Source organism: Mirounga leonina, unplaced genomic scaffold, assembly GCF_011800145.1.
Source record: "Mirounga leonina isolate KUSES-001 unplaced genomic scaffold, KU_Mleo_1.0 Mir_115, whole genome shotgun sequence".
Classification (NCBI taxonomy): domain Eukaryota; kingdom Metazoa; phylum Chordata; class Mammalia; order Carnivora; family Phocidae; genus Mirounga; species Mirounga leonina.
This window is the reverse complement of record NW_023270268.1, coordinates 63,306,675-63,319,930: the sequence shown is the minus strand read 5'-3', so window position 1 is coordinate 63,319,930 and position 13,256 is coordinate 63,306,675. Positions and strand designations below refer to the sequence as shown.

General features: G+C 36.2%; 1 protein-coding gene across 5 annotated transcripts in view; it reads left to right on the top strand.

The window, feature by feature from the left end:
- PLD1 (phospholipase D1) overlaps window positions 1-13,256 on the top strand; it is a 191,977-nt gene that overhangs the window by 158,586 nt on the left and 20,135 nt on the right. For all 5 annotated transcript variants that reach the window (XM_034998945.1, XM_034998928.1, XM_034998938.1 and 2 more), the window contains one exon: window positions 10,384-10,518. In XM_034998945.1, coding sequence (XP_034854836.1) covers window positions 10,384-10,518 — 135 coding nt within the window. The remainder of the gene's footprint in view (window positions 1-10,383; window positions 10,519-13,256) is intronic.

Sequence of the window (13,256 nt, the reverse complement as noted above, 5' to 3'; positions counted from 1 at the left end):
TGTTGATGGGTATATATAATTTTTAAAGATCTAATTTGTATGACGATAATAGCATAAGAGAGGGGGAATGGAATTATGTAAGATAAAAGTTTTAGTATACTATGAAATTAAATTGATATTAATCCAAACTAGATTGTTTGTAATACCCAGGAAAACCACTAACGAAATTACTTTTAAAATATAGTAAAAGAAGGGGCGCCTGGGTGGCTCAGTTGGTTAAGCGTCTGTCTTTGGCTCATATCATGATCCCAGGGTCCTGGGATCAGGCCTCACAGTGGGCACCCTGCTCAGCTGGGAGTCTGCTTCTCCCTATCCCTCTGCCCTGCTCATTCTCTCTCTCTTTCTCTCTCTCTCTGTCTCTCAAATAAATAAATAAAATCTGTTAGGAGTGGTGGGGGATGGGAGGGATGGAGTGGCTGGGTGATAGACATTGGGGAGGGTATGTGCTATGGTGAGCACTGTGAATTGTGTAAGACTGATGAATCACAGACCTGTACCTCTGAAACAAATAATACATTATATGTTAAAAAAAAAAAAAAGAATATAGTAGGAAGGGAAAAATGAAGGGGCGGAGATCGGAGGGGGAGACGAACCATGAGAGACTATGGACTCTGAGAAACAAACTGAGGGTTCTAGAAGGGAGGGGTGTGGGGGAACGGGTTAGCCTGGTGATGGGTATTAAAGAGGGCACGTTTTGAATGGAGCACTGAGTGTTATATGCAAACAATGAATCATGAAACACTACATCAAAAACTAATGATGTATGGTGATTAACATAACATAATAAAATAAAATTTAAAAAATAAAGTAAACATGTTTGTTAAATATATATATTTATATATATATATAGTAAAAGAAACAACAAAGGAATTAAAATGTTTCACTAGAAAATACCTATGTAACATAAAAAATGGCAGATATGGAGTAATTGAGGAACAAAATAGATATGACACATGTGGAAAACAAATAACAAAATGGCAGTAATAACTCCTTCCAGATATAAAATGGATTAAGCGCTCCAATTAAATACAGAGATGAACAGAATGGAGTGTTTTTTGTTTGTTTGTTTGTTTTTAAGTAGGCTCCACACCGAGTGTGGAGCCCAACACAGGGCTTGAACTCACTACCCTGAGACCAAGACCTGAGCTGAGATCAAGAGTTGGACGCTTAACTGACTGAGCCACCCAAGCAACCCTGGAATGTTTTTTTTTAAATGACCTAACTATATGCTATCTACCAGAGACTCTAGATTCAAGATACAAATAGTTTGAAAGTAGAAGGATGGTAAAATATATTCTATGCAAACAGTAACCAAAAAAATAGCTAGAGTAGCTATAACAATACCAGACAAAATAGATCTTAAGACAAAAACTTTTATGAGAGGATACTATGTAATGTAATGAGAGGATACTATGGTCAATCCATCAAGAAAATACAAGAATTATAAACATATACAACTAAAAGAGAGCCCAAAGTACATGAAGCAAAAACTGACAGAATTGAAGTGAGAAATAGACAATTTAGAAATAATAGTTGGTGTCTTCAGTACCCCATGTTCAATATTGTATAGAATAGTTAGACCGAGGATCAGCACTGAAACTGAAGACTAAGAGCATAAATCAACTAGGGGCACCTGGGTGGCTCAGTCATTAAGCATCTGCCTTCGACTCGGGTCGTGATCCCAGGGTCCTGGGATCAAGCCCCACGTCGGGCTCTCTGCTCAGTGGGAAGCTTGCTTCTCCCTCTCCCACTCCCCGCTGCTTGTGTTCCCTCTCTCGCTGTCTCTCTCTGTCAAAATAAATAAATAAAATCTTAAAAAAAAAGACTATAAATCAACTAGACATAGCCTACATCTATAGGAGACTCCACTTAATAACAACAGAATATACATTCTCAAGTACACATGAAACATTCCCCAGGATAGACCAAATAGGCCATAAAACAAGTGACAATGAATTTAAAAGGATTGAGATCATACAAAGTGTGTTCTCTGGCCACAGTAGAATGAAATTATACATTAATAACAAAAAGAAATTTTAGAAATTCACAATAGATGGAATAACCAAAGAATTGAAGAAGAAACAGGGATATTAGAAAATATTTTGATATGAATGAAAATGGAGACAACATATCAAAATGTGGGAGACACTCTAAAGCAATGCTTAGAGAGAAATTTATAGCTATACACATATCTATATTAAAGAAGAAAGATCTCAAATCAATAACCAAACCCTACACCCTAAGAAACTGGAAAAAGAAGAACAAATTAAACTCAAAGATAGCAGAATGAAGGAAATAATATAGATCAGAGGGGACATAAGTAGAGAATGGAAAAACAATAAAATTATGAAACCAAACATTGATTTTTTGCAAAGATTAACAAAACTGGCAAACCTTTCACTAGACTGACCAAGTAAAAAAACAGAAACTCAAGTTACAAAAAAAAAAAAGGAGTTTAAAGGAACACTACAAACAGTTATACGTCAACAAATTAGTTAACCTAGATAAGATGGATAAATTCCTAGAAAGACAAACTACCAAAACTGACTTGAGAAGAAACTAAAACTCTTGAGTAGATTTATAATAAGCAAAGGAACTGAGTAATCAAGAGTCTTCCTACAAAGAAAAGCCCAGGCTCAGATGGCTTTGTGGATGAATTCTACCATCCACAAAAGAACACCAATTCTTCACAAACTTCCCCCGCCCCCCCGAAAAAATAAGGGAGAAAGAATACTTCCCAGCCCATTCTATGAGATCAATATTATCTTGATATCAAAATCAAAGTCATTATAAGAAAGCTACAGACCAGTATCCCTTACACAAAATACCTCAGTGAAATATTACTAAACTGAATCTAATAATATAAATATAAGTCAAACCACAATGAGGTATCACATTACACCTGTTAGAATGGCTAAAACCAACAACACAAGAAACAGCAGATGTTGGTGAGGATGTGGAAGAAAGAGAACCCTCTTGCTCTGTTTGGGAATGCAAACTGGTACATCCAATCTAGAAAGGAATATAGAGGTTCTTCAGAAAGTTAAAAAATAGATCCAGCAATTTCATTACTATGTATTTACCCAAAGAATACAAGAATACCAATTCAAAGAGATACATGCACCCTGATGTTTATAGCAACATTACTACAATAGCCAACTTATGGAAAGAGCCCAACTGCCCATCAACTGATGAATGGATAAAGAAAATGTGCTGTGTATACACACACACACACACACACACATGCATACACAATGGAGTATTACTCAGGCATAAAAAATAATGAAATCTTGCCATTTGTGATGATATGGATGGACCTAGAGAGTATGATGCTAAGCAAAATAACTCAGAGAAAGACAAATACCATATGATTTCACTCATGTGGAATTTAAGAAACAAAACAAATGAGCAAAAGGAAAAAAGAGAGAGAGAGTTAAACCAGGAAGCCAGAGAACAAACTGATGGTTACCAGAGGGAAGGTGGGTGGGGGGTGGGGGAAATAGGTGATGAGGATTAAGAGTGATGAGCACTGGGTGTTGTATGGAAGTGTCGAAGCACTATCTTGGACACCCGAAACTAATATTACACTGTATGCTAACTAACTGGAATTTAAATAAAAACTCTAAAAAAATGGTACAGCCTCTTTGGGAAGCAATTGGTAGATCCTTATAAATTAAACGTAGAGTTACCATGTAACCCAGCAATTCTGCTCCATAGTGTATACCGAAGAGAATTGGAAAACCTATATCCACACAAAAACTTGCACGTGAATGTTTATAGCAGCATTATTCATAATAGTGGAAAACTTGAAACAGCCCAAGTATCCATTAACTGATGAATGTAGAAACAAAATGTTTATATCCATACAATGGAATATTACTTATATATAAAAAGAAATATACTGATACATGCTACAACGTGGGTGAACCTTGCAAATATCATGGTAAATAAAAAGAAGCCAGACACAAAAGGTCACATATTATATAATTCCATTTTTATGAAATGTTTTTAATAGGTAAATCTGTAGAGTCAGGACAATTAGTTAGTCATTGCTAGGGTCTGGATAGAGTGGAATGGGGAGTGACTCCTAATGGGCATGGCATTTCTTTTTGGTGTAATACCAATGTCTTAAAATTAGATGGTTGTGATGATCGCACAGCTTTGTGAATGTACTAAAAAAACCCCACTGAGTTGTACATTTTAAAGGAGTGAATTGTATGGTATATGGATTTATAAATGATTTGGAAGCTTTCAAAAAAAATTAAGCTTTTAGTACATGATAATTTAAAATATATACTGTGCATGTGTGTGTGTGTTGGATGTTCAATAATTTTTCACTAATGGGCTGCTCAGTCAACTCTCTAGAAACAACTGTAGACATGAGATATGTACATCACCCATAATAAATACTTTCAAAAGTTGTATCTAATTTCATCTAGGACAGAGAAGATTTACCAGAGCATTATCACTGTCTCTGTTTCTAATGACTTAAAATGAAGATGATAATGAATGAAGTATTGACAAAAACAAAATCGGGAAAGCCATTCACTGGTGACAGGGACTAGCAAAAATGCAAAGGTGAGGTTCTAGGAGAACAAAAAGTCAGAACAAACCTATTTATTCTCTCAACCATAAAAATGCCTGAGCTTATTATAAAGCATTCCTTTGGCTCTGGACCCTTTGCCTGTCTTTGCCTATTCAGGGGAAAAATTGGATTTTAACACAAGAAGTAATTTCAATGTTAAGCCCTCTTATGAAAAGATTTCCAAGCTCCCTGGGAACAAGTCAAAATCAGGCATCTCAGTGGGAAAAATGTTCATACTCTAAACGTAAAGAACAGATTAATTACATAATGCCCCTTTCTGAGGTACAATGTTATATTGTTGGTTTTGTTTTTGTAAATGTGTAGTGGGTTTTAAATACATGAAATAGCTAATCTCTAATTGGATAGAGAACTGTAGTTCTCTACTATTTCAATTCTTTAGAAATAACAAAACTTCTGCTATGAATATGTTGAAATTCCTGAAAAGAAAACCAGCAGGTATTAGTAGACTACAATTATCATGCACACCAATCTTTAGGGATTTAGGGTTTAATTTAAAGCATATCTTTCTCATTTTTATAACTTTTGTGAATTATGGCACTTCAGCAGCCAATTGATTATAGTTTAACACAAGGTCTAGAGGTTTTCAATCAGGTTGTAGAAATGTACCTATACGAAGCGCTACAACTTTTTCAGTAACAAAAGCCTGTAACAACTCTTGGAAGTCTTTTCACGAAACTTCCTTGTAAATATCAAGAGTCTTTGGTATTGAATTCCCATCTTTTGAGGTATATATGCACCTGTGTTCCTAACAGATATGTCCTAGGGGCCTTTATACACCTCCAGATTCTCAGATACTTCCATGACATAATATTTGGAAACCACCTGATGCTTTTCCAGTAATGGCTCTTTATCACTCCTCTGCATGCTCCTGGTTTTCTCATACTTTCTTCAGAAGGCACTTGTTTGCTCAGTATATCCTCACACCTCAAGTTCACATCTCCAACTTTGTATCTATTAGCTGTTGAGCCAGTTTTCTTCATGGAATATAGTACTGGCCGAAATAGCTTCTCAGGTTGCTTTTTCTTCTTTTCTGGTGGAATCATTCACATCTTGGATGGGTACCCCCACTGCACTCTAACAGCTATGCTTTAATCCAAAATGTCCACTTTCTGGCTAGGACCCAGATCTTTCCTTTTGGGTTCTGTTATTGGTACCAGATCTTTCCTTTTGGGTTCTGTTATTGGTACCAACCTTTAGCTTTCTTCTTCTGTGAGGGGCATTTTTCACAAAGAAACAAAGTTTTTTGTTGTTTGTTTGTTGTTTTTTTTTTTTTTTTATCACTTCATAGGAGTTATTTCAAAGGCAAGGATGGATGGGAAGTAGGTATGGATGGTGGGCTATGAAGCTATTCAGCTAGTTGATATGTTGTCAATATTCTCCAGCCTTGCTAGGGAATGGTACAAATCTGTGCCTTAGAAAATTACATATTATTACATGTCTTAAAGCTTCAGGCTCCTAAGCTAGTCAGCATCACTAATCTTTTTTTAAAAATTATTTTAAAATAATTTCAGACTTGGGGTACCTGGGTGGCTCAGTTGCTTAAGTATCTGGCTCTTAATTTCGGTTCATGTCATGATCTCAGGGTTGTGGGATCGAGCCCCCCGAGTCGGGCTCTGCACTCATCAGGGAGTCTGCTCAAGATTCTCTCCCTCTGCCCTCCCCCCTCCCCCCCGGCACTCATGTTCACTCCTCTCTCTCAAATAAATAAATAAATCTTAAAAAAAAATAATAATTTCAGACTTATAGAAGGGATTCTAGAACAGCCATACACCTTCATCCTGAGTTCCCAAATGTTAACCTTTTATCTTCTTTGCTTTATCATTCTTTTGTAATAGATACATAGATATTGCCAAACTCCCCGCCCAAAAATTTGTACCAATTTGTTTCTCACCACCAATGTATGAGAGAGCCTGCTTTAACCCAGTCTCCCTGACAGAATGTGTTATTTTTTTGCTGATATCATAGGTAAGAAATGGTTTCTCAGCGTAGTTTTGCATTTGTATTATGAGTGAGGAAGAATATCATTCAAATATCTTTTCGTGTATGTGAATTGTCCGTTTATGTCTTTTGCCCATTCTTTGTATCAAGATTTTGAGACTTCTTCATAGGTTTGGACTCTAAGCTCTTTATCTGTGTCGTACACTGCAAATACTTTCTCCCACTTTGTCATTTGTCCCTCTCTCTTTTTTTTTTTTTTTGCTTGTGGTGTTTTAGGTCATGTGTTGTTTTAAAATCTAGGCAAAGTTATTGATATTTTTCTTTTATTGCCTATAGATAGTTAAAGCCTTCCTTACACTCGGTTTATATAATAAAGAATTTACTCTTTTCTTCTAACACATGTGTCGTTTCATATGCTTGCATTTTGATCTCTGGTCCATTTGGAGTTTATTCTTGTGATTGGTATGAGGTATGCATGGTAATTTTTCTTTTTCTAATAGCTATGCAATGATACCAGCACCTTTTATTTAAAAGCCCTAGGCCTTGGGGCGCCTGGGTGGCTCAGTTGTTAAGTGTCTGCCTTCAGCTCAGGTCATGATCCCAGGGTTCTGGGATCGAGCCCCACATCGGGCTCCCTGCTCAGCGGGGAGCCTGCTTCTTCGTCTCCCACTCCCCCTGCTTGTGTTCCCTCTCTCCCTATGTCTCTCTCTGTCAAATAAATAAAATCTTTAAAAAAAAAAATCTAAAAGCTCTAGGCCTTTATGCAAAAGTCGTTGACATTTGAGATGCCACTTTTATCATATGCAAAATTTTTGTATGTTCTTGGGTCTCTTTGTTAACTTTCTGTTCCATTCAGTGGTTTAGCTGTCTGTTTATGTGCAGCACTGTTCTAATTATACAGCCTTTATAGTGTGTGTTCATATGCAATAGGGCTAATGCCCCCTCAGTGCTTTTCTTTCCCAGTTTTTTTTTATAGACATTCTTTGTCAAGTTTTCTAACTCCATAAAAACATGTTGGTATTTCTACTGAGATTATATTAAATTTATAAATTAACATGGAGAGAGTTGGCATCTTTTTGATGTTGAATTGTTCTATCCCAGAACAAGGAATGTCTTTTCATTTGTTCAAGTCTATTCTTGTGTCTTTTGATAGCGTTTTAATTTTTTCTTCATAAAGATTTTGCACATCGGTTGATAAGTTTATTATTTGTCTTTATGTTTTATCTTTTTTGCTGCCATTGTAAGCAACATTTTGTCTGATTTTATCCTCTAAATGGTTATTGTTTGTATGAAGGCTATTGACTTCTATATGTTAATTGATATCCTGTTATCATGTTTAATTCTTTTACCATTTGAGATAGTTTTATCATTGATTCCCCAAGCATACTATCATATCTGGCAATGGAGCTGGTTTTCCTTATGTGATTTTTCTTGTTTAAATGTATTGGCTGATACCTCCAAGGCAATGTTACGCAGTATTGAAGATATTCTACACGCACAGACGTATTATACATGTTTAATGTATATATTATATATTTTTAAGCATGTTAAGAAAGTATTCATCATTTTCTTCTTTCTTCATTGTTTTTATCCAGGATGGGTGCTGAATTGTGTCAAAAACTTTTCAGCATCTGTTATAATAATCTTATGATTTTTCTCCCTAGATTGATCAATATCATGTTTTATATTAATGGATGTCCTCATATTGAGCAGACTTGCGCCACTGGAACACATCTCACTTTATCATGGTGTATTATTTCCTGAAAGTATGCCACTAATCTTAAAACTATAAATACCAAAGCTCTGCAACAGTGTTGTTCAAAGAATGATATCCCCTAGGGAACTTATGAATTATGGATTCCTACTGAATCAGAACCTCTGGGGAGGGTTTCCAGATTTTACTTCTCTCAGGCCCTTGCAGGGGCAGTCCTTATGCACACTGAGAACCATTGGGCTACCATATTGTTCAATGTGGATTTTTTATGGGAAATGACTGCAAAAAATTATGTACTTTAGCAAAGAATGTGCTCCATGATGCCTTTAAAAATCTGCTTTATCTTGAAATTTTAGATCAGGAGCCAGCTGCAGAAAAACAGATGGTACAGAAAAAACCAAAAGCTAAAATAATAGCTGTCACCTGACTATCCATTCATCAATTCACTCATTTATTCAGCGTCTTTTAGCACTATGCAAGGATGGGGATACAAAAATGTATAAGACCTCTGTAACGGTAGGAGAAATGGAGAATTAAATGTGAATGTTTGTAAAGTAATATATTAGATATTTTGTTAGAAATATTTTCCAGGAATTTTATGGGTATGATGGACTTAAAAGAGGAAATACCTCTTTCTCCTAGATCAGAGAACATTTAAAGAGAAGCTGATGCTTTAGATGAAGCATCTTTCCAATATAACATTAACAATGGGGAAGAAATTGACTTACAAAAATCTTATTTACATGAAACTTTTTAGAAATATATCTCTTACACATGATGTACTAGTACATCAACACATCAACTCTTGGCAAACAGCTACAATATTATTTACATATATAAGGGAAAGTTTACCTGTAAATGGAGGAATCTCTATATTTAACCTATGAATTAATTTCTTTCCAAGATATCCAGATTTAATAGACATACTGAATAACATCAACAGAATAATAGAAAGCATCAGTAATACATGGAAACTTCAGTAAACAGAACATGAACTGCCATTGTTTCTATTAGTATGCTTCAGATTCTCTTAAAGAAAAAAAATTTATATTCTTTTTCTATTAGAACTCATGATGGTTTGGTTCCACTCCATTTATTCTTAGTATAAGACCTTCCTTATCCAGGACAACCACTATGTGGGAGAGAGACCATAAAATTGTGTGACTAACATTCATGCCAGGATAATGGTTATGGGTTGGCTTGGTATGGAATTCATTTCTTCTTATCACATGAATGGTCCTCACATGATGATGGGGCAGCGTTTTAAAGTACAAACCTGGTACCACTTGCTCTGAGGAAGATTCTCCAAAGTCAAATGTAGTTAGGATTCTTCCATTTCCTAATGTTACTGATGTAGAAGGGGTGTTATTTAATCGCCAACATTTTTATTTATCCAAAGTCTATAAAATTTAACTGCTGCTCTGCGTTGAATATGATACAGTATGTATATAACAAATAGTTTGGGCATTATTTTTGCATCTGATTTAAACTGCAGCGGGTGTCAACCAAGATAGATGCAAATGTCACACTGAAGTCTTGGGTTATCTACTCTGGCTCTGCTTTAATCATCACTCTTCAACAGTTACTCGCCAAATCATTAAAAATATTTTTGGATTGCCTTGGAAAAAGGTAATTCATGGAAAGCACTCCAGTATGTTTTTTTAAAAATGTATATTCAGGGGTGCCTGGGTAGCTCAGTTGTTAAGTGGCTGCCTTCGGCTCAGGTCATGATCTCAGGGTCCTGGGATCAAGCCCCGTGTCAGGTTCCCTACTCCACAGGGAGCCTGCTTCTCCCTCTCCCTTTGCCTCTTCCCCTGCTTGTGCTCTTTCTTGCTATCTCTGTCCCTATCTGTCTCTATCAAATAAATAAATAGAATCTTTAAAAAAAATAAAAAATAAAAATGTATATTCATCCAGATTAATAGTAAAAGACTCTTCTGATAGCAAAAATTGACCCTGGGTGAGTTCTGAAATCACACACACACACACACACACACACACACTATACAATCTATTCTTAACCACCTGTTTAAGTAGTATATTTGTTTTGAAAAGCAATAAAATTTAATGTGCCTTTAATGAACTCTGTCATATTCATGTTAGTACTTTCTTTTTTACTTTATAGTTGGCAATCAGTGGATAAATTACATCTCATTCTGTGGCCTTAGAACACATGCAGAGCTTGAAGGAAACCTAGTCACTGAGCTCATCTATGTCCACAGCAAGTTGCTAATTGCTGATGACAACACTGTTATTATCGGTAAGTACATGGTCTAGAAATGGGTTGCTTGCTAGTTGACGTACTTCATGCAAAAATCCTTCTTTTTCTTCCTCCCAAGATTCCTTTACAGTTGAGAGGGACTGTAACATGACATCTAAAACATTTCTGAAGCAGTCTTTTCCATTTATGTCCTTTCTAATCCCTGTTTTTATCTGTGAAGAAACAGAGGCACAGAGCAATTAAATGGCCACTGTGCAAATTACAGTAGCCAGAGAGCCGTGGTTTAGCCCAGCAGAGCAGTAATCAGCCTGTTCTCATTAATTCTTTATTACCCCCTTTTTTAAAATTGAAGTACCTAGGTTTCAGGGGCTGGAGGGGGAGACATGGGGAGAGAAAATGAGCAGCCCATGTGTCTATTGTCTGATGAACAATAAAGAAGATTGTGTATGTATACAATGGAATATTACTCAGCTATAAAAAAGAATGAAGTCTTGCCATTTGCAATGCCATGGATGGAGCTAGAGTGTATTATGCTAAATGAAATAAGTCAGTCAGAGAAAGACAAATACCACAAATACCACAAATACCACATGACTTCATTCGTATATGGAATTTAAGAAACAAAACAAGCAAAAGGGAGAGAGAGAGAGACCAAGAAACAGATGCTTACCCATAGTAAACAAGGTGGGTGGGGGGATGAATGAAATAGGTGATGGGGATTAAGGAGGGCCCCTGTTGTGATGAGCACTGGGTGTTATTTGGAAGTGTGGAATCACTATATTGTACACCTGAAACTAATATTACACTGCATGTTAACTAACTGGAATTTAAATAGAAACTTAAAAAAATAAATTCCCAGAAAAAATAAAGTGTAGTTTCTCAACTATAATTAGATACTTCCTTATCTTCCCTATTCTATGAGAAACTAAATGTTGTAGAGTGTTTTGAAATTTCTTTGGCAGTAAATATGCCGTTTCCATCTCTATCCTCCACTGAGCAAAGGAAAAAAAAATCTCATATCTAGGAGTAATGAGATTGTCTTATCTGGAACATGATTTGAAAAGAAAGAAAAAGCAATTCTGAAGCCAGAAAATGTATAGGCCACAGTGTGGTGATACATATATATGCATGCACACACACACACACACACGCACACACTCTCTCTCTCTCTTTTAATACTTACATAGGGCATTTAGAAAAATATCTGAGTCTTCTATCTCTTGCTCTATAGGGGTCAGAGTTCTTTAGGGATTTATTTACTCTTCTAGTCCCCCAGTAAGCAAAGTTTCTCTAATTTCCCCCAAGCTACCCTGGCCTTGCTCTCCAGAAGCCAATCTCAGAAAATTTTCATACTAAGTTTGGCATGATGATGATGTGATGTTTGCTGAAATGGAAAAACAAACAAAGCCAAATAAAATTTAGTTGATTTCTTCAGCAAGATTTCAGAATCTTGAAGTAAATATTGACAGATATAAATATTTTCCTTTTAAAGGTCATTTTGGCTTTCCTTTAATTAAGTATAAATGCAAAGCAGTTTGCAGTAACAGAGCTAATGATTAAATAAGTTGAGTTTTTTAATTGACTTATTTTCTAGAAAGCTCTCTCAACTCACAAAGGCTACAATTTATTTAGGCTAGCAATAATTGATCAATCTTGTACATAATTCTTATCCATTTTCTTGAAACCAAAGAAGTGGCCTGGAGAGTATGAAGAGGTTTTACTTGCTAGTCTTTAGGGGCTGGATTTCTTTTTCTCCTTCCCCATGGACAAAACAGATTTCCCCATGGAAAAGATCCAAAGATAATTTTGTTTTTTGTATCTCAGGGGAAACTCTAAGAGAAGCAGGTTTGTTGCTGCTCTCACACATCAGCCCTGCTCAAATTCATAACACTGAGAACAATATTTCAAATTCTCAGAGAGGAGTTTGAGAAGTTAGGTTGAAAATATTTTACAGCTGTTCAAAGAGGTTAAAGTAACCTGTGGTTAAATTTTCTAACATGGCAAATATATGCCAGAATTATTGAATAATTAACAAAAGAAAAACAACTGATTGTTTATTCTCCCTTTCTCCTCACAAGGAAATACCTGCTTTCTCACACTAAAGATCTCTTTTGTGTGGAGCTTTAATTATCTCTTGCCCTGAGTGCCCCTGCTGGTCCGACTGGTCTGTGACTAAGTCCACTTTCTATTCCATCTTAATATTGGCACTTAACCAAACTAACATTTTGTTTGCTTTCCTAAACAAAATAAGGCTATCCTTAAATAGACTTTGAGCCTATCCTATTGACGAAGTGAAACAGTTTTTTTCAGTGTTCACTAATCCACTAAAAAGCACAAAGGGGAGAATATGAAAATGGAATCAAACAGTGCCTCTGTCCTACAGAGCTCAAGGGCTACAGGGAAGGCAGGTATTCTTTCCATTTAACACCAGAAACATTGGGTGGGTATTGCTGAGCAGGGTAAGAAGGTCCAGAGGCAATCAATGAGATTGGTAGGTGGGAAGCTATGTAGAGAAAATGAGTATCAGTGCTTAAAGGACAAGATTGGGAGTGGCTGATCAAAGTCTGTAGTTGAAGGGCTGCCCCAGGAGAAAGGGCTTACCCTTGACCTAATCCCATGGATCTCAACCCTGGCTGCATTAGAGTTGTCTGGGGAGCTTTAAATATATGTATATCATTTAGGAGGAGGTTTATTCAAGTCTGCAATTTACTTTAAAATAGATCCCCCCCAAGGGGCGCCTGGGTGGCTCAGTCTCTTAAGCGTCTGACTCTTGATTT